Source organism: Eurosta solidaginis, chromosome 3, assembly GCF_040869045.1.
Source record: "Eurosta solidaginis isolate ZX-2024a chromosome 3, ASM4086904v1, whole genome shotgun sequence".
Taxonomy (NCBI): domain Eukaryota; kingdom Metazoa; phylum Arthropoda; class Insecta; order Diptera; family Tephritidae; genus Eurosta; species Eurosta solidaginis.
Window position 1 is genome coordinate 183,044,444 of NC_090321.1, and position 23,401 is coordinate 183,067,844.

General features: G+C 39.1%; 1 protein-coding gene across 2 annotated transcripts in view; it reads left to right on the top strand.

Moving 5' to 3' along the window:
* Positions 1 to 23,401, top strand: part of Rgk1 (Rad, Gem/Kir family member 1) — a 244,473-nt gene that overhangs the window by 81,487 nt on the left and 139,585 nt on the right. For both annotated transcript variants that reach the window (XM_067774183.1, XM_067774182.1), the window contains exons 3-6: positions 5,450 to 6,135; positions 13,072 to 13,204; positions 16,327 to 16,487; positions 17,607 to 19,373. In XM_067774183.1, coding sequence (XP_067630284.1) covers positions 5,450 to 6,135; positions 13,072 to 13,204; positions 16,327 to 16,487; positions 17,607 to 19,373 — 2,747 coding nt within the window. The remainder of the gene's footprint in view (positions 1 to 5,449; positions 6,136 to 13,071; positions 13,205 to 16,326; positions 16,488 to 17,606; positions 19,374 to 23,401) is intronic.

The following is a 23,401-nucleotide window of genomic DNA, read 5'->3' on the forward strand; positions in this document are numbered from 1 at the left end:
TTTATGTGCAAAATCCTTACAGCTTCCATTATTACTACGAAGGTATTCACAACAAAGTTTACATTCTCAACTAAACAAACCGATTTCAATTTTCCAATAATCGCAGTATTGCCGGTACTCTGGGTATTTTTAAATTGCATTACAACTGCAAAATAAGCTAATAAGTACTAAAAACGTAGAGGCTAGTTGTAGAGTTGCTTTGACCATATGTTCCTTTGATTTTTCCACATAAATATCTGTAGCTGCTATTGTTTACTTGAAGGCTTCCTGCGTATGGTTTATGTGGTTATAACTTACACATTTGTATATATGTATGTTTACAACTTTAACTAGGAACAACTATATCCAAGAAGAAAGAAACAGATTGAAAACTTGCTGGATATTAGGATACAACGATTAATCGAGCGGCTATCGGTGTTATCATGGGTTGAATTAAAAAGAGCTGAGGTAGTGAAAATCCTTTCGGCATTACAAAGAATATTAAACATGGTTTTGATGAAAAATGCCTGTAGAATTTTGTGATTATATAAAAAGATGAGGTTTTTACCAAGGCGAATTTAGTACGAAGTATTGTTATCCCAACAGCTGATTGCTTCTTCTTGAATATTATCCATACAACGCCTTGGTACAACAAGATGTCTGTTAATCGAAATCAATGCAAATTTTCTTTTGACTTGATATTCTTCTGCACAGCGAATTGGAATGAATTCGCTTTGCCATTACTTTGTATAGATTTTCCTTGATCGGAAAACAAAAAGCAACCTTGAAAGTATGTTGGGTTACAAGGAAAGCATCAACAAAAATTTGCTACTCATTTGATATAAGTGGTTTGAGCTAAACGCGCTTGTACAATAAGCAACCAGATGTCCAGAATTGTGCAGCGTTTCAAAGCGAAAAATAGGTGCTATTGTGAATGAGAAGCTGAAAAGAACTTCAGAGATTCCAGCTAAAAGTCCAACCACTGGAAACTTCTGACCAGGAACGGAAAATAATAATAATTATTTTTTTCGGAGTCGAAAAAGTCCGGGTCAAAAAATTGTCCCAGGTGAAAATGTTTGAGTTCTCAAGTATCCCTATAGCAATATCATGTCGAACCCTTTTTATATTTTGAACTTTTTTCATAAAAGTCCACATATAAAAGTAAAATCTGTATTTTTATTTTTTGAATCCGATAGAACTGGTTAAACTCGCACTTTAAAAAAAAAAGTTCGGAAATAAAAGTTAAATCCGGACTTTTATTTTGTAAGGCAAAATTAAAAGTCCGGCTTGATAACAAAGAAACGGCTTACAGAATAAAATTTTTTTTATTTCGGATAAGCCGTTTCTTCGTTATCAAGCCGGACTTTTATTTTGGCATAAAAAATAAAGGTCCGGATATAACTTTTATTTCCGAAATTTTATTTTTAAAAGTCCGAGTTTAACTAGTTTTATCGGACTCAGGTAATAAAAACCGGAAAATAATTTTTATCTTGATCCAAATATATTATAAGTCCAAAATTAATAGTTTTGCAATGAATTATATTATAAAAGGAAAAATAGCTTCCGTCCCTGCTTCTGACAAACATCACAGAATAAAACAAACAAACAAAAATTACAAACCCAAGAGTTATAAACGAAAATTTAGAGGCTTTTCAGCAATAAGGAAGAAGATAGTTTGCAAGCACGCGACATTTTAGGTGATTAAGCAATCTCTTGTGGGCAAACGCAAACAAAAGACGGTATTTGTTGGTAATGTTTTCTTTTTGTGCTCATTTTCACTATTGAGAGCCTTCGGATGACGATTTTGCACTTTATAATGCACCATACACCGTACTAGTGCTATTGATCCAAGTTAGTCCATAACTGCACATTTGGTGATTATTTATGGTTAAAGAATTATATTTTGCAGTAAATTAAATCTTTCATTTTACTTTTTGCCATCCACCCATAAGTATCGCATATGTTTTATTTTTGATATAGTTGTTGAATATTTTGAGAGAGCTGATTATAAGACATAATCGTTCGTAAGCTTGTTCTAAGCGAGCAGGAAAAAGCTAGAACCTATAGAAAATAAACCAATATTATATGTGTCAAATTTTACCCGAAGACTTAACGAGGGTTAAAAATATCTAAAACTCGGAGTGTAATAATAATTATTAGTCACGGCCATGCTCAATCCCGATTCATGCACCCTTTGCAAAGTGAGACATCTACGAGCAAGCTGCGGTATGCAAACCGTGTGACGCCTAGCGTCTGTGTGGAAAAATACATTGTGTAGGAGTACCTCTTTGCCTTTTCCGGTTCAGGGAGCCGCAGGTTCCTACGTATTTTCACAATAAGGGAGGACTGCAAGCAGGCGAAGAACTGCTACAACAACAAGCGGGTGTATGAATTAAGTAAATTAGCTAGCTACATGTATATATAAATGTGTAACTATTTGTCATCCGCGTTGGGCACTGGGCTTGGAGCCCGCCAAGTCAAAACCCTTTGAAAACTGAAAAACTAGTAGCATGTCTGATATAAGACATTTTTTTTGATTAAGATTTGAATGGAATGTACGGACCCTTTGAAAAGAAGGATGCCGTCTAGAAGAAAAAAAAAAACTGCCGAAAACCTTATGACTTTCAAGAAAGGAGCTTAGCAATAATCTTATTCCATTCGTATATGTAAATAATAAATATTAAAGTTTTCGTGAGAAAACGGAAGTTCAGGAAGCTACGATGCAAGTTCTGAAAAAATTAAAAAAAAACCAATTAAAGTTTAGAGTTTCCAATTTTAATGAGGAAAATTGCAATTTATGTTAAGGAAATTACGATTCAAGTAAATTTCAATTTTACTTAATAAATTTTTATCAATTTTCTGAACATGCATTGCAACTTTCTGAATTCACATTGGAAATACGGAACATGAATTGCAATTTACTGAACATCAATGTAACTCTCAGAGCTTGTTCAAAGGGTTAATTTCAAGTATTTATAAGGTTAATTTACATTATGGCCATTGACCCTATAGCCAAGGATAGAGTCGCAGAGTACTAAAGTTAACTTTTTTCATTTGCATAGATTTGAATACACACTCCACTATTGATTACTTATATAGGTACATATGTAGATCAAAGCTTTTAGTTGACAAACGGCATCTGAATGCCATTTCTCCAAGCAAATTGCAAACCAATTCCCATACTAACACAGCAATTTACATTTCATTTATGAATTCGCTTAGGGGTATACAATGTATGTATGTATATATTTTAATACCCTGTTTGAATACTGAACTGCTTTCTGTAGGTCAATTTTAGCGGACTTGAAGGAGGCAAAACTGATGTAGAAAATTGTATGAGTTGAAATAAAAGAAAAGATTATATATATTAAAGAGACTTGGAAACCGGTTATAATTTTACCAGTCTTCTAACAAAATTAATCAAATCCAAGAATTTATCTAGCACGATTCTTTAGGGGCATAGCGTTGTTGCTGTTTACTTGCAAAACCTGTACAACTTTATATTTATCTCTTGTTCAATTGCCAAGTGCAGGAAGAATACTTCAGTTGGTAACTAATTGGCCATAAAGTTAGTTGATTGCTGGTCGAAACCATGCCGGACAGATGGAGTACATCGACATAGCTGTGCATACAAAACAACCATTGGCGATTTGTGTTCATGTTCTGATATCTTTTGTTTTTAGACGTGAAAGCAGAAAATGTGTATTCGGATGGTATGAAATGCTTACCGTTAGTTTGAATGTAGGTATGTGCATTACTTCACTCACAAGTACCCGACCTTTGATTTACATTTTGATGCACTTTGTGGGTACATACTTGTGCGTGGCAAGTGAAATGTGGCTTATGCCAAGGTAATAAGGAAACCTTAAGGCCGTTTCCACATTTCGACATTGAACATTGAGGCTATAACGGTTTGTGCTTTGTGGGTGGTTAGATAATTGGCTAGGTGCTTATTTGATGGCAAATATTATGCATATAAAGTAGCACATGATTACCGCATAAGATTTACTGGTGTACAATGATGATTAGGACTAGAAATGTAATGGTGAAAAGAAAGTGGGCCAAAGACGTTATCGCCACATCAAACGGGCATAGATTCAATTGCCCTTATGACGACTTGATAGACTTTATGGCCATTTAGGAAATGAGCGTTTTGAAGAAAAAACCATAATCATATGCAGCAAGTTAAGATCAGCACAAGAGCAAAGAACTTCTGTTGGGTGGGTTATACGTTTCGCTGAATATGATTATAATGATAAAAAGCAGCGCCGGAAAATTTTAAATCAAAATCCGAGCAATTTTTTTATTTTAAATATTCTCCTAATTTTTTGCAGAACTTGCTTCTTTCTCAGAGAGAACTTCGATCGGCGCAATATCGCCATTTCCATCATCAGATTAAAGCAACAAAAAAATATATATATACTTGGCGCTTTTCGTATCGAAGAACACGACATCGATTACGTCGTTTTGGACAGAATGCACAACACCAGTGTTCTAGATATGCGTGCTTTACCGGGTCCAAATATCGACTCGGACTACTAAATTGCGGCAGCCTAGTATTATGCGAAATACTGGAGCCTAAAAGCGACCAACTGATAGGAAATAACTAGTGCGGCTTCAGATTTAGTGAACCTACTATCGAAAAGATTTTTACGATACGTTAACTTCTTGAAAAGACTCACACTTAGAGAATCGACAGGTATCATCTTTTCGCTATTGACAGTGCGCAAAGGGTTTGCCTCTCTATTGTGCCACAACTTTAACTAGATCATGGAGATTATAATTCTTACAGCAAATCGAAGCCGCGACAAACTCTCCACGAACAAACTCACGCCCTATAAGTCTCTCATCACAGCTTTCGACACAAGTGTTATCGGTTTGTTATCAAAATGGTATTGGTTTGTCATAAAAAATGTATCGATTTCATATCGGAAATTTACCGATTTATTCTCGGAGCACTATTAATTTGTTCGACATATTATGAGTTTGTTGTGAAATAGATACCGATAAAACATCTATATAAAATCAATGACTTATCTTGAACCGGTCGATAACAAGCCAATATACAACCATAAAGAAGCCACTGACTTTTCGATAGCAGATTAGCTGATATTAAAACAATAACTTGCCTCTACTTCTGTCGTGGTTTAATCTCAAGCCCTGAGCATGGCCAAGTTTCTTCAAAATGAGGAAAAATTCTTCAAATTGAGGAATTTTTCCTCATTTTGAAGAAATTTTGGCCATGCGTAGAGGAAAAAATTTCTTAAGTGTCATTTCATTCAAGTTTTTTCTGAGTGTACTTATGAATATTGGAATACGTACTTATATGTAGTATGTATAGATGTTTATTTGTAGGTTATGCAACCGGAAATTTTGTTTTCCTATTCCTTTGCATTGCATATTAATTACACCGCTTGTAAACATGTCTACCATTAAAAGTCATCCAATTATTTCATGGTCTCACTTGCAGGCATCGGTGCGAACAACTTCCATGCCATGACTGTTTCGGTTACACAAACAACGCAAGGTAGATCCACCATAACCGCCACCACAAAACCCTGCACTGCTTCCAGATGCTATGCTTCCACACGTTCAGCCGCAATGATGGCACTTGCATTGGGTGGTCAACCACGACCAAAAAGTCCAGCAACAACTACAATACCGAAAACGAATACAAATAATAGTAAAAATGCACAAACAACAAACAGCAATAATAAATCAGCGATCAACTTCTCAAACTCCAACAATAGTCCCACACCCTCGCAAAAAACCGTCATTAACGCCGTTAACACCAACAACAAATCACCGAATGCTGTTCAACAAATCGTCAGCAATAATAGCCCCACCCATAATCGTCAGATTACCGTTGCATCGGTACATATGAATGGTGGTACTAGCGTGGGTTTTGCTAGCGGCGGTAGCGCTTCGAGTGGCTCCGACAATGACGGCTTCAACACCTCGTCTTCATCGTCGGCCACAGCGTTGCGTCGTTTGTATTTCAAGAGTGGACGTAAATCAAAAACGAACTCAACGGTTACCAGTTCGATTACTAATATACCGTTGAATGCAATTTCAACAGCAGCACAAGCATTTCACACGTCGATAAGTGGTGCGATACCATTGTCAGCTGGCGGGGTAGCTTCGCCAGTGCCGAAGGTGAGTGAAAATATGTGTTTCTTTTTTATGCAAGTCTTTAGTGGAGAACCAGAATATAGTCACAGTTATGGTAGAGCAAATATGTAATTCGAGTTGCGTTTAGTCCAGGAAAATTAAGTTCAGTTTAGACTTCGTAAATTTTTGGAGAACGTTATGAAAATTCAGTGCCCACAAGCGATAACAGCTAAGCTGAGGTTATATCTTGAATTAGTTTTTAATATTCAGCTATATGTTCTCCGTACTTAAATTATCACATAATTGAATGACTTTTGCTCAAAAAGTGAAGATTTTTCAATATGTAATAACAACCAAATTCTATGTTGCTGAGCAAAAACGCTAAAAATATTCAAAAACTGTTAGCTTTGTAGTAACGAAAGTATGTAAGTTAATTGATATGAGTAAAGAATAGCGATTTAACAAATCATTCTTTGATTTTGTCAATATGTTATACAGCTCCGTTCCCACAAAGAAGGTATAGCTTAACATGATGCAAATACAACCGCGATGTGAAAGCTAAATGTCAGAAATGTCAAAATAATATTAAAATCATCTAGAAATTTTCCATTAGGGGTCAAGAACTATCTCCAAATAGCCTGCAACTATCCCAAAAGCAATCCAAAGATTATCCAAAGATAATAATGAAATTAATCCAAAATATTCACCGATATAGTCCCAAAACAATACGGAGAAAGACTCGAAGGGATCTTGATACCGGATATCATTCTAAAACTATCCTCATATAAGTAGTACCGAAACTATCCTCTATTATCCGCGAAAAATCAGGAGAATGTCCCGACGGGATCCGTGGACTGTCACGAAATTGCCGCCCACAAGTCCGATATGATCCCAAAAATTATCCTCAAATAGACCCGAAACTGTCCCGAAACTATCCCGAAAATAATCCCAAAGGAGTTCAGGAACGATCCCGAAACTCCAACGAAACAGCTCACAATCGATCAAGAGTGAGGAATTGATTTTCTCTGCAACTTTCCCAAAACAGCTTAGACTTTGGTTGAAATGACCAATATACCAAATATCATTGGTCTCGGTTCATTAAATGGAAGTTGAAACGAGTTATAAAAACATTTAGAGGAGAGGAGCGGGATGCGCTTCCCAAGGCAGTCGGTTCTATGTACCGGAGCGACTCGGGATTTTTCCCGACCAAGGACTGTCATTTCAGTGTGACCCCATCTAATTTGTTTCGTCCTTCCCACAAATTGTCATCCTCCCAGCAGCTCCTTGCAGCAGGACTGCTCCATATTCTCTTACTCCGGGAAGGCATCGAATCCAGTCCGGGTCCGTCTCCTGACCCCGGTCCTGAGAAATGGTTTTGCTGCATCTGCCGGAAAAGAATCTTTTTAGGACGGTCATACTCTGTTCAGTGTGTCTCGTGCAAGGGATGGTTGCATCGGACAGGTTGTTCTGGGCTTGATCCCAAAACCCGACGTCCACGTAACTTTTATAAATCTTTTGTGGCTCCTTGCTGTTCACGCCCAAGGGCGTCCCGTAGGCTTCGTCTAAGCGCCCCCCCCCACTACCTTCCAGCAGCCCCGCTGCTCAGCAAGCCACAACAAGTACCCGCTGCTGCTCGCGCCCCACGGCGCCAACAACTCAAACAGCTGCTACCACTCATAACTACAATCTTCGTTGTAGAGTCGGAAGCAATGCTGAGCAGCAGCCCCTGCCCCCGTCTTCTCCCCCCTCTTTTCCGGCAGCAATCGTGTAGGTCAGGGAAACAGACTCTTAGTCCCTACCTCCGTTTGCACCGTTTGCCAGCACAGAATATATATGTTTGCGACATCCGCCCAATGCAGCTCCTGCCTTGGGTGGTGCCACTTCCCTAGATGTTCTGGTCTCCGCGACGGCAACCCCCCGACGGGTTTCATCGCGCCATATTGCCAGGCCGCAAACCCAAATCATCCGGGTACCCCAATGCTTTGCCCAAGGATGCCCAGTCCCAGGGCCACAACAGCAATTGCGTCCTGGCCTTCCCCAACCCAGGCTTAGTCACCCGTCCCTTACCCCCAGAGTGGCGACGTCTCCCCTTATGCACTTCAGAATTCTGCAGTTAAACTGTAATGGACTAACTGGGAAGATTACGGAGATAGTCGATTTCATGAAGCGGCACAACATCCGCATTGCTGCGATTCAAGAGACTAAACTCACAGCAAGATCTACATTGCAGACCTGCTCTGGGTATAACGTCCACAGGAAAGACCGCGAAAGCGGAAATGGAGGCGGCCTCGCGTTTATCATACACCACTCTGTGCAATATTGTATATTTGATCCTGGCATCGACCGCAGGGACAATGTCTTAGAACGTCAAGGCCTATCTGTCCGGTCAGGCGATGCAAACCTAGAAATCATCAACATCTACACCCCTACTGGCACCTGTTGCCCCAGTGGATACCGCCCTAATATCAGGGCCTTACTCACTGGAAACAATCGCATTATCTTAGGCGATTTCAATGCCCATCATGATCTATGGCATTCAAACTTGCGGGCGGACAGTAGGGGTGAGATGTTGGCGGATCAAATAGAAGAAACGACGTTCTGCACAATAAACGGAGACGCCCCCACACGTATGGTAGGAAGCTGTCACAGCTCGCCAGATATCTCAATCGTGAGCGCAGAACTCGTAAACTGCGTCAACTGGCAGCCGATGGTAACATTGGCATCCGACCACCTGCCCATACTTATTTCGCTTGAGCGTAACGCCGATTTCATCGTCACTGAAAAACGCACTTTCATAAACTTCAAAAAAGGAAAGTGGGAAGAATATAAATCCTTTATAGACAGCCGCCTAGCTGCCCTCCCTATCCCGACTGATGCCCGCCAAGGGGAGCGTGCCTTCCGTAAGGTCATTAAATCCGCCTCGGCACATTTCATTCCCGCCGGGAGAATTCCCGAAATCCGGCCCCACTTCCCGGCGGAGGCCGCAAACTTAGCGAGAGAACGTGACCTTATAAGACAGCTTGACCCAGGCGACCCCCAAATAAGGGATATAAACCAACGCATCAGATTGCTTGTAGATGAACACAAGCGGGCGAAATGGGAGGAGCACCTGAGAGGTTGTAACCTCTATACCGGTGTGGGTAAACTTTGGTCCATCGTAAAGTCCCTATCGAATCCGACTAAGCACAAAGACAAAGTTTCCATCGCCTTTGGCGACAAAGTGCTGTCGGACGCGAAAAAATGCGCGAGCGCTTTCTGCCGACAATATATAATGCATCCTACGGTCGACAAAGATAGACGGAGAGCCAATAGACGCGCACATAAACACAAATTCAGCGCGTCACCAATCACCATCACCGCTAAAGAGGTTGAGGACGCCATTGGTCGTGCTAAACCATCCAAAGCAGTGGGCCCAGACGGCATAGCCATGCCGATGCTTAAAAACCTAGGGAAAGAGGGGTTCAAATATTTAGCACATGTCTTCATTCTGTCTTCCACCTTTGTCATACCTGAGAAATGGAAAATGTCCAAGGTGGTCCCGCTACTAAAGCCTGGGAAACCAGCTAACATAGGTGAGTCGTATCGTCCGATATCTCTCCTATCGCCAGTGGCAAATACGCTTGAAGTCATTCTGCTCCCTTATTTCCAAGCAAATTTGCAGCTAGCGCCTCATCAGCATGGCTTCAGAAAAGTCCATAGCACTACCACCGCGCTGAATGCCATTAGCACCCAGATAAATTGCGGTTTAAATCAATACCCCCACCATATAACAGTACTCGTAGCGCTAGACCTATCAAAAGCTTTTGATACGGTCAACCATGGCTCGTTACTGCAGGGCCTGGAAGGGTCTACCCTTCCCCCATGTCTTAAAAGGTGGACCGCAAATTATCTGGGTGGTCGGCAGGCATCGGTGCAATTTAGAAACGAAACATCAAAACCAAGGAGAATTAAACAGGGGGTGCCACAGGGTGGTGTCCTATCCCCACTTTTGTTTAATTTCTACATATCTAAGCTACCTTCACTACCGGAAGGAGTCACAATCGTTTCCTACGCCGATTTCTGCACAATAATGGCCACAGGCCCAGGCCCAAAGATCGATGCGCTATGCAATAAAATAAACGGCTACCTCGCTGATCTCTCCAGTTTTTTCCCTCGCGAAACCTGGCATTATCACCGACTAAATCTTCCGCGACCTTATTTACAACATGGACGCCCCAAATGTCGACCATTTTGAACATCTACGTCGCTGGCACTACGCTACCGACTGTCCGACACCCCAAAATCTTGGGTGTGCGGTTTGATCAGGATCTACATTTTGGTGAGCACGCAGCCGCAATTGTTCCGAGAATTCAGAGCCGTAACAAAATCCTCAAATCCCTCGCTGGCAGTACTTGGAGAAAAGATAAAGAAACGCTCATGACTACATACAAAGCAATTTGCCAGCCGATTACGTGCTACGCGTCACCCATATGGTCGTCAAGCCTAAAAATCACCCACTGGAAGAAATTACAGGCCTGCCAAAATACTGCTCTCAGAATCGCCACGGGCTGTCTTCTTATGTCCCCAGAACACCATCTGCATAATGAGGCGAGAATACTCCCCATCAGGGAGAGAAATGAGATGCTGACCAAACAGTTCCTGTTGAATACCCAGAAACCAAGGCATCCCAACAGACATCTGATTGATGAACCAGCACCGCCTAAGGGCTTAAGGAGTCATCTCCGTAAGCATTTTGAGGAAATAAGGCACCTGAGAACCCAGCCGTATGAAGTGAAAAAACACAAGCAGGTCCTTGGTGAACTCCATAAACAGGCGTCGGACCTTTATGCCGGGAATTGCCCGGTGAATCCAGTACTTAACGAAAATTATCCAAAACTTGCGGAAGAGGAACGCATACTCCCCAGGGAAACGTGTGTCACTCTTGCTCAACTTCGTTCTGGATACTGTAACAGGTTAAACTCTTACCTATCCAGAATCAACCCTGACATACAAAATGTGTGCCCCGCTTGCAATGTGTCCCCACATGACACCAACCATCTCTTCAATTGTAATGTGGAACCAACGCCTCTAACACCCCTTTCCTTATGGTCCACCCCTGTTGAAACGGCAAGTTTCCTTGGACTCCCGTTAGAGGATATTGATGACAATTTGTGATCGGTCGCGGCTATTAGGTGGGGCGAGCATTGCTACAACAACAACAACAAGGAGCGGGATGATGGGGCTGCCAACTTTCTAAAACTGATTGACCAGAAATTTCGTTTTTTTAGACCATAAATAACCAATACTGCTGTTCTAATAAAGAATTTAGGTATCTTCATCTTTTTTTCGATGATCATTTACAAAAAGGTCAAATTCGGGTATAAGGAGTTCAAATTGAAAATTTTTTGTATAAAGAGAAAGATCACATCCAAATTAGTCCAATATACTTATTTTCAACAAAACGGAAAGCATATGTTGGAAATTTACAAACAAGCCCTGTTCAATATTGTGACGAATATTAGCATCACTCAACTGTTAGTAAATAATCACGCAACAACTAAAACATGAACCAGCCACTCTTATGTACGTGTATACATTAAAGCTAGCAACACTTATGTAGAAGGCGACGAAGAGCTATCTCACCCACACAGATGTAGTCATAAGCCGAAGTAGTTACTCACACATACACACACATATGGCTATAAAATACAAATATACATGTACATACTTATATAGCTGGTAACTAACCAAGCATGAACTACAACTGTTCGGGAAATTACTAGACTTTAGGAGAAATAGGTTAACGAGGAAACCGAGAGTATAAAAGCAGAGCAAGCTGAGTAATAACGAGTCAGTCTTGATGTAATACCGCTATTGGTTGTGGAGTATAATTGTGAAGTACTACGCCCAAAGTAATCTAAATAAAGACCAGTTTGCAATACTGAATATTGGAGTGATTTATTCAACAGTTTAGCGATTCGAACGTTAGCAGACGGTTGGGAATAAGCGGAATTTCCCAAATTTCGTTACAATATGTTTGTTTTTTTATTTTTTTTTTATTTTTATGTTTGTTTCAGTAAGAATGTATATAAATAAAAAAAGCGATTAAAAAGTATTTAATAAGCAACTGCTTCTCGATGGTGAGCCATATTAGAGCTTTTCAGTTAATAAGCGATCTGCTATTTAATTTGAATAAAAAATAAATTTTAAAATTATGTCCTTTTCTGATTTGCGTTAAGGTAGTGCATCCATATTTGCTCTAATTTCAAAAGCGCTGAACCTGTGATCCTTCCTCTCTTCCTCCTCTACCATTCTATAGTACGCCTCCGAACTTTCCAATTGTTTCTTATGGTTCTTGAATGTTCTACAATATTTAAATTAAATCCTCCTCTTGATCTTGCAACACTTTCTTGCTACATCTTTGAATATATGAAATTATTATATTTTCATCAGCACTAAGTCTACAATATTTAAATCAGATCTTACCGTATTAAATGTGGAAGGCGCATCCTCACTCTAGCTGCGCCCTTGAAACTATGAAGGTATAGTATTTCCATCGTCCATTCATAGGATAACAATGTTTAATTTATGTCTTGCAATAAAAAATGCGAAATAATTGCTCCTCACTATCCCTATATGTGCCCTTAAATGTATCAAATTATTTTTTTGCCTTCGCTCTCCTGAAAAACACTTAACTTTTGTTGTTATTTCTTCTCGCCAAGGAAGTAGGTTTTGCTTTCAGTGAATAGTCATTCATTTATTCACTCATTTAAATGATGTGAGTATTTCAGACAGATCGGATGGAAATTAATGAGCTCTGCGAAACTGTCAGTTAGTATTTAACCCATGATCTTTCATCAACTCATCCACATAATTACAAACCACACAAACAAGTGTTCACAAATTATTTCAAACCTTTGAATATTAACGATTTAATTATAAATAGCATTAATTAAGTTTCGTACCCTTTTCATGTTCAAATATTCACATTTTCTTTGACAGCTTGTCATAATGGGCTCATCATCAGCTTCCATACCGGATGCCAACGTCAATACATCAACAGATTCAGCATCAACATTAGTGACAAGCGTAACGCACACAGATACATCTGAGACATGCGATTCTTTGGATTTAGGTATGTTATTATTTATTGATTTGCTTACAATTATTACTCTGGGCTTAATTGTGAGGTTATGAATAACAAATGAATTTATCGTAACAGAATAATAAATGCAAAAACACTAAAAGCTGTAAACAAAATAGGTTAAATAAATGGTACAAAAAGTGAAGTTTTGACAGCTTGAATAAAAATGATTAGGGCTATTGTGATGGATGCTTTCTAATAAAACTTTGACAGCTCCTAATATCTTGAGATTGTAAGGAATAGTAAATTTATGGCAATTTAAAAACAAAAACTAAATTTAAATGAAAAATTGAAAAATGTAAGTTCTTGTATGTGTTTTGTCAATGCCAGGATTTCTCTTTGAATTTTTTACAGTTACATCGTGGCAGGGACGGAAATAAACCCAAAAGTTAATGGTAAATTAGCCCGAAATAGTCTCATAGCAGTTCAGAAATGCCTTTGAAATAGTCCCAAGTCGGTCCCGCCTGGGGTTTTGGTATAGTACCCAGAACTTTCCGAATTTATCATCAATTTATAGGCACGAAAAAATTTAAGTGATCGCACATAGTTTCGAACGGCTCGGAGACTTCCTGCCCAAGACTGAGCTGTTGTTCCTGCTTAACGTCCTTTGCACACCAGTATAAGTTTTTCAAGGAAACCAAAATTCAGACATTGTGGCATACGCAACTTCGCTGCGATTCCGTGGGGTTGACTGCGCTTTCGGAGAGCAGTTGAGAGAGTCGAGTTGCGACATCAGTGGCAGTCTATTGAAAACAATGAAGACATGCCGTCCGTCTAGTATAACATTGCTCATGTTATTGCGTGTATTTTGATCGAAGCATACATAGCTTTGTGGTTTGATGTATATTTTTGCGCTTGAATCTGGTGCTGGATATGACAACGTTTCGAGCACTGTCGAAGTCGATTAGCCTCACTCCTTCAGGGGAGGTTTCATTATGTAAGCTGAATTTTCCTACTATCGCCCTAAAAAACTTTCATTCTCAATCCTAGCGTTAGAGCCGTTTAACCTAGCGCGCGTATGTATATCCTAATGCGCATTTCACCTTATCGTTTTTCTCCCTCGACCATGCATGGGTGCAGTTAAATGAAATTAAGTAAATTCGCCTGTAGGCGGATAGTGGAGAAACGCTTCGTCCACATGCGTGAACGATAGAGCTTACCAACGAAATCTCTCTCATTACAAATCTAACATCATAACTGCGCTTATTTGCATTATCACTTTTGTTTATCAATCAAATCAAGATCAAACATTCAAAATATACAATGGTAGCAATCAAATACCATTAGCATAAAAAGTACAGTTCAAGGTGTAAGTGAACTTATAAGGAAGGGTTGCATTACCTACGTAGTTATGATTTAAAAAGAAACCAACTTCTGGTATTTACATTTTATGTTGACATGGTCCATGTTTCTGCGTCGTAGGACGAGTACGATAGTGACTTGTAGAGCATGATTTTTGTTTGCCGAGAGAGGACTTTACCTTTCAATTGCATGTCTAGTTCAGAGTAGCATTTATTGGCAACAGTGATTTTTCGCTGGATTTCAGAGCTGATGTTGTTGTTTTTGTTAACACTGGTTCCAAAAAAACGAAGTCTTTTACTAAATTCGTTACAATATGTATATATATGACTCCCCAATCTAGGTGGCGTGACTCTTAGTCCCTATGTGATATGGAATAAAAAGCCTGAAGAGGTACTTAGATATATAAAAAGCCTCCACATACAAAACTAGGCTGAAAGGTCATGCATATCAGCTATAAGACCGAGCTTCTCCTACGATCCGCCATATGCTACTAATGAATGTTACTACAAACTGTTGAAACCTACAGTGCTACCAACAGTAGCGTGGTAGCCAAGGCTTAAATGTGCTGACTCTTTTCTCGATGACAGCAGGTACTACATCTGATCCACATTCACCATCAAACCCATCTTTTCCGCTTGTTTTTCCAGTTTGAAATAAGCTTAATTTACGGCGCGGGTTCTCAAGCCGATGATATCAATGTCATCTGCATACGCCAATAATTGCACGCTTTTATAAAATATTGTTAGAGAGCGGTTAAGTTCTGCAGCTAGTATAATTTCCTCCAGCATCAAATTAAAGAAATCGCACAATAGTCGGTCACCCTGATTGAAACCTCATATAATTTCGAACTGAGCGGATACTTTCTTCCTAACTCTGACTGAGGCGATAGTGTTGCTCAACGTCATTTTTCACAGCCGTATAAGTTTTGCGGGAAAACCAAATTCATACATAGCGGCATATAGGCGGCTCCTTTTAAGGCTTTAAAATCGACGAAGAGGTGATGTGTGGCGATTCTTTATTCGCGAGTATTTTCTGGTCGATGGTATATTTAAAATGTCTGAAGCCGCACTGATAGGTTCCAAACAGCCGATTCGCGGTGCCCTTCAATCCTTCGCATATTACACTTGACAGGGCCTTATATGCAATAGTTGGTTCAGTTTGCAGGATCCTCTTTCTTGCGGACAGGGCAAAGAACACTTAGATTGCAATCGTCGGGCAAGCACTCATTCGACCATATTTTAAAATGAAGCTGATGCAGGCTCCCTATCAACTCCTCGCCACTGTGTTTGAATAGCTCCGCAGGCTTAAAATTTTACGTGAGCTTAAGCAAACAAAACTTAGAACATTTCATCAACTGGGATGAAGAGTCACCAAAATTTTCACTTGCATATTTTGATATGCTTATACATACATTATGAATACATCAGACCCGAAAGACGTTCTCACCACCGAAATTAAGTTGGTGTCTAAAATTTGAAAAGAATTTAGATTCAAATTTTCAGTATTCGCGATTAACCCGATATCAGATTTCAGGCAGGTTCATTCTAAGAGCCCGATCCATCAGAGGTCAAATTTTTTCGCAGGCATATTTTACTTAAGGGGAATGATACGTTTATTTAACACTTTGAGCTTCATGCATAAAAATTTAGTATTTGCTAAGGACTAAATTTTTTAGGTAAAAGCGCCGCTATTTCCTCTAATAAATCAAGTCGGAACAAATGCTCGCTTTGTATGCATACATGTTTATAAAACTTTGCTTATATATATATATTTTTATTTACTCGCATCTTTTGTAATATTTTGTCTTGCAGGTGATAATTCGGGCCCGAGTGAACCATTATTCAGTTCACTAGAGGAACCATTGCTGACTGCCATACAAATTGATTCTGAGTACGAAAATGGCACCGAACTGGAATTAAGAAGTCGCTTCATGTACAATCGACCGGATATGAATGTGCAAGATAGCACAGAGGTGAGTAAGATGATGATGTTCAAAATATTTATTGATTGATTGGTGGAAGAGGTGTTTTTAGATACTTGCGTTTTTAACTGTAACTTTATGTTAATATGGTTCAAAATGTGAATGGGGAAGAGAAGGCGTTATTACAGTAAGAGGTTTAGTTGTTAAATAATGAATATGAACACTGTTTGGTCTGAACGCCTTCGTCCTTCGCCCTTTGAGTTTTTTTCGTTGCACTATCTTTATATCTGTGTAAAGATAATGCAGTTCATCATAATACCATTTTTGATACCCGTCCAAAGTGAGATAAATGGTTTAAGTTAAAATAACTTTAGGAGTTGGTAGCCGCCAGTTTCTTTAGTGTTCAGCTGCAGCCAGCTACGGTAACCTGCTTACAGATATTAAGTCGTACCTTGCTGTTGAACGGCGAGGCTTGCATCACCAGCTACGTCGGCCTCAGCGCTGCGATATTGCACACAACCAAGCCATATACCATCAAGGCGCACTCATCTCTCTCTGACACCCATAGAGATGGCCTTATCAGCAGCGCAGAGTAGAAGGTAAGTGCGAAAGCTTGTCAGATATCCCAACGCTAGCGCAATACTCATAAGCTGAGTTAACTGGCAACCAATGCCAACACTTTCATCTGACGTGGCACCCATTACTCTCAATCTTTATGAACCAGCCAATTCCTCAGAATAGGACGGCTTCAAATATTATGAAGTGCTCTTACTTTGCTCCTCTCCACCATCCGTTTTCCTGCCGATGTGCGACTGGGAGAACGTGAATGTGGCAGGATTATCGATTCGATATCAGCAAGCTTAATACCCACTTATAAAATATCAGACTCCCAACCCGCGAGACCAACATAAGAAGCTTCTCGGAGCGGTTTTGACAAGATATGCCCCATGGTGGTGGCCTATGTCCACTTTTCAAATTCAGTCCCTGCTCTGTTCTCTTCCACGTCAGAAGAAGTCATCAGAGTTTCTTATGCGGGAAAATGCACAGTTATGGCAACGGACCCGGGCATTCCTAATTTTAACTGACCTACATCTACATCAATATATTTTAAAATACTTGAGTGAATTACTGAATGGATTTTTTTCTGTTTCTAAATTTCTCCTTCCGCAGAGTCAAGAATCCTCGCTATCCATTTTAACGATTGAATCATCCTCCACTACGCCATTGCTTGCCTCGCATCGTCAACAGAGCGTTGATTGCAAAGCAACAAAATCTGCCCCATACGCTGCAAAACTAACATCCAACATAACCATTCCGGCCAACAATCCAGAAGATCGATTGCCAAATACAGCACCAGCGCCCAGTAGCGGTATGAAACATTTTATTTTCGATCCACCAACATCACCAAAATCTGCGCGTACCAGCGAAAAATCATGCACACATTTCAGTTTCAAGGAACAGCAAACGCATCAACCGACACAGCAGCAACGTCGTGGGAGTAACTGGGATGACCAGCGCGTGCATACAACCAATTTTATTGAAGAGCATAGTCCAACTTCGGGACGCCGTGAAAACTCGCCTGGTCGTAGTAAATATCGTGCCTATGCAGCTCAGCGGCATGCAGCAGCCGCCGCAGCAATGCACGCCCCTTACTACCAACATCAACTCGCCGACGATGAAGAATCATTGGAGGCGACACGTAGCAAAAAATCACGTTCACGCGAGGCAAGCAACAGTACAAGGCAGCGTTATTCAGCTGGTGGGAGTGGTGCGGTGATGACTAGTCCGAAACGCGAGCAGCGCCGTTCACCCTCTAGTTCAGCGCCACCGACTATGAAAGAGGCGCACTTCTTTACAGGCGGTGCTGGTGGTAAACCGAAGCAATTATCGCCAGCTACACAGCAGCGAAAATACTCGTCCAGCTCCTCGTCAGGCGGAAGTGAACGTGGACGCGAACGCGGCAAAGATTCGACTATGTTCCCATTTGATCGTGAGGTCATCGATTACGAACGTATACAGCGTGAATGTTTTGCTCTCGATGAAAATTCTAGCACAGAAACTAGCACCAGCGATTCGGATGATGCCGAGCCATGTTCGGTGTATGAACGTAAAATGTCAGCACATCATATTTCGCCTAGTAAAACTGGCGAAGTCTTTCGTGACCATTACAAGCTACTGGCACAACATGAGCAATCAAAACAGCCAATGGAGGGTGTACCACCATCGGGTGGACCACCTTCACGCAAAAATTCGAAACGCCTACGTTCCAGCTCAGTTATACATTCGACCATACGTGAAAGCCAAACCTATGTGCCAAAAACGGATGCCTTCTATCCGCAGCAGCAAAAGGTCAAACTACAATCGCCTGGTGAGTATACAGCAGGCAGTGGCAATGGCAGTGGTGTATGCAGTCGACAACACTCCCCCAAATCGTATAGTGAGCTGAACAAATTCGATGAGATTGCTTCGAAATTCGATCAAATTCCACCAAAACAGCAACCGTACACCAAGACCCCGCCGACGACGGGTATTAGTCCATCAGCCAGTAATAGTAATGTTTTGATTGGCAGGACATTGCAAGCACTAAATGGCAGTGCAAATCATAATGGAGGTGGTGGCATAGTAGGCGGGATAGTGGCGCCGTCACCATTAAGCCCAACCGGGTCAACTCGCGGCACGATATCGCCACCACTGCCAAATTTACGTGTTGACTTCTTTGCCGAGTCACAAATGATGCATCCGCGTAAGCGTTCGTCTTCGAAAAAGAAAGAAAAAATGGGCATGTCAAGCGCGATGCATGATATTTTGGATAATAGCCAGAGGGTGTCTGGAGGTGGCACAATAATGGGCGGTGGTGCTGGACCTATCAACGTCACTTCAAATCCAATGGATGTTGCGGTGTGTGCGCCACCGCGCGCCACCATTGTCGTACAACAAGTGAGTACCAAAAGAATATATTTTTGTATATATTTTAGTATACTCAAATATTTAAGTATATATGTAAGTATGGGTGCGTTTGAGTACACGATAATTTGTATGTATCTGCTAGATAAGTTGTGATTATTTATACCCAGCTGCTTGATTTAGAAATCGCAAATAAGCCGATTTCGGTTAGTATTTTAAGATATGAAAATTATTTTTCAGTAGTAATTTTTAAGCCTATCAGAGCCACAGCCAACGTGGTATAGACGTAGAAATCTGACCATACGGAATATTCCAGGAGCAAACCCGTGTCAAGTAACTTCAGAACATTCTTTTAAGCGGGGCCGCCTCTCGCCGAGGGTAATGTATAGAGTTGGCATGATTTATGGGGGACATTCGGAATCAAAAATGTGACTTCTCAGTCGCAGCGATTTTCTGTGACTGTTGTACCTGACCTGTGATATAAATCGGTGTTTGAAACTACGGTTGCCCAAAATTGTAGTAACAGACCTATTAGCAGAATTGGTCATAGCAATACTAAGGTGCGACACTTTGAAAGAATGAATCCGTTATTTGTGCTGCGATCTTTTATATTATGCAAGAGCGATAGCTTGTTTAACCGACTAAGTAGGAGTTCATGGCATATGCACAGTTCGCTGTTCCCTGTGATATCTTAGTCGCTGCTAATTCACACTCTTATTACTCCACAATATCACAGCTAATAGTTCCAGAGCTGTGGTTGGGTCTAGGGTTTCTAGCGTGACTACCAACAGGATGATGATCCCGCAACAGTTGGGCACTCATTGTGACTGTTGCTGCTTCCTCTCCTTGCAGCCATAAGGGTACTCTGCGAATATTTTTGATTTTAATAATTTTTTATTTTATGGTATTGTTTTGACTCGCTCCGCATTTTAGTCACCGGTTACGACAGCATCCCTAGCGCCATGATATTCTAAACCCCTTTACTCGCTGGGGTGACGGTGGCCCTTCTAATCGAAGGTGCTCGACTTAAGTAATGGGCCAACTAAATCCAAATCCATTTAGGAGAGGAAATTAACGATGTGTGTGCAAATTTGATTGAACAGTCACTATTAGTACAAAAACAAAAAAAAATTATTTATATTTATTTGTTCTACGAATTTGTTTCGACTTGTTCTTAAAAAAATTGTTAATTGAAAAAAAAAATAATTTATTTAAGTTTGATATTAGCGTAAGGCTTTTTCAACTGAGCACCGTTTTCATCAAAGTCAATATTTTGCGATGATATTTGTCAGCGCCGAGTCTTGTGGTCGGGAAGAACACTGTGTGAATTTTGTTGCAAAATTCTGCATGGTTTTTTTCAAATTGGCAATTAAATATTATTGGACTGTTTTGGGAAATTAATTGTTTATCCGAAAGTAAGCATCCAAATAGAACAAATTATTAGGTATAGATTCAAAAGACATCCAAGTACAGGGCAACATTATTTTTTTGCAAAAATTGTTTTTGTTGTTGATTTGCAATAAATTTTCTATAAGCAATTGAATATTTAAACAATTTCTCTGCCTTGCAGACAGTAATTTTAAAGAACAGCTTATGTAAAAACCATTTCTGGGATAAACTCCGAAAAATAAATGCTTGAGATCTGACATAGTTTGAAAATATTGCTTTGTTTTACGAAACCTTTAGTACTAAAAATTCAATAAGGAAATAAATAAAAAAAAGCATATTGGTGAACAAAATGCCGAATGCAAATCACTGGTGAACTCTTTTCAAAAAAATAACCATAATACAGTGTACACAAATTTAGTGCGAATAAGTGATGAAAATGTTAAATTTAGCGAACTAGCCAGACAATGCCTGGGTCGAATTTGTAGAAAATATTTATACAACGGAGAGTTACATTCGTCTCCTAATGGAAATACTGGTCATACCCTGTGCAAAGGTTATAATTATTTTTTATGTCACGTAAATAAATTCCACTGTTGAATACGGTTCGCAAAATATTGTGGAAAATCCTATGGATCTCCAAACCATCGAGAGCAGATCCAGAAAAAATTCCATCAAGTGCCAATTACATTAAGAATACTGCCATCAGTAGTTCGGCTTATTTTTCAGATTTTTTTTCACTTGCCCTAGTATTGAACTCGAATATTCAGCTCCCGAGGAGCTAGCTGATGAAGATGTGAAATTCAGAAACAAGTCCTAGTAATCATCGCCATTTGTAAAATTTGCAATTTTTCTCTAATGTCAATAACAAGTCTCGCTAATTAAATACAAATAATTTAAATTTGTTGATATAATTAATTTTTTTATTTTCGAAACGTGAAAACTCGAGTTCTTCCGAAATTAAAAAAAAAACTATAAGTTTAAGAAATGTTTTTTGGAGATAAAAATTATTTTTTTTCTCCTTTTTTTCATTTTATGCAAATTATTTCCTTTTCGGAATTTTACAAAATTCACAGAAATCGATGATTACAATGTAAAGATAAACAATAATTGATTTTTATTTTGTTCTTACGAATTTGCTCTGATTTTGTTCAAGGAAAATTTTTTTATTTTCGAAAAACATGTTTTAAGAATTTCGATTTTTTCGAAAATTTTAAAAACTTCGAAAATATATAATTTACGAAATATGGAAGACATTAAAAAACATTATAAAAACTCATTTTCAGAAAAAATACAAGAATTCAACAACTGTTTTTTTTTAAATAACTTTATTTTTTTTAACTAAATATTTTTATATTTATAGCCTTTCATATTGCGTAAATCTCTGTTTTTGCATTACTTTGAAATTTTGTAAAAATCCAAGAACATGTTTTATGTTCCTGGAAAATATCTTGAAATATTATAAATAACTATTTTTGTTTAAATTTTTTTTTTAATCTGAGCAATATGTTAAATCTTTTAAAATTTTTTGGCATTCTCTAAATTTGGTATTGTGAATTAACATTGTATTAGATAATTATACCATGTAATGTATATCGATATGCAAAAGTTATCTTTATTAAAATCGCTCTCTCTAAGATCGTTCGTATAACCAGCAATACGTGTTTTTATCTGCAAGGCAATAATATATTTCACAAAACTTATAAAAACATTTGGAAAAAACAAATTTGTGGGAACGCATCTAATTTATGATATACGAAAGACTATGATGAAGAAATTCTAATGGAGAATTGTGCTATGGCGATTAATAATTTTTCATAGGGCTAATGTGAAAATCTTTTAAAATTAAAAAGTATTTTTATACTCAGTTGAGCAGAGCTCACAGAGTATAATAGCTTTGATTGGATAACGGTTGGTTGTACAGGTATAAAGGAATCGAGATAGATATAGGCTTCCATATATCAAAATCATCAGTATCGAAAAAAAATTTGATTGAGCCATCTCCGTCCGTCCGTCCGTCTGCCCGTTACCACGATAACTTGAGTAAATTTTGAGGTATCTTGATGAAATTTGGTATGTAGGTTCCTGGGCATTCATCTCAGATCGCTATTTAAAATGAATGATATCGGACTATAACCACGCCCACTTTTTCGATATCGAAAATTTCGAAAAACCGAAAACATTCGATAATTCATTGCCAAAGACAGAAAAGGCGATGAAACTTGGTAGGTGTGTTGACCTTATGACGCAGAATAGTAAATTAGTAAAATTTTGAACACTTTTAAAAGAAGGTAATATAAAAGTTTTGCACGCTGTAATTTGGCAGTCGTTGAAGATATCATGATGAAATTTGGCAGGAACGTTACTCCTATTACTATATGTATGCTTAATAAAAATTAGCAAAATCGGAGAACGACCACGCCCACTTTAAAAAAAATTTTTTTTAAGTCAAATTTTAACAAAAAATTCAATATCTTTACAGTATATAAGTAAATTATGTCAACATTCGACTCTAGTAATGATATTTTGCAATAAATTACAAAAATAAAAGGAAATTTCAAAATGGGCGTAGCTGCGCCCTTTTTCATTTAATTTGTCTAGGATACTTTTAATGCCATAAGTCGAACAAAAATTTACCAATCCTTGTGAAATTTGGTAGGGGCATAGATTCTAGG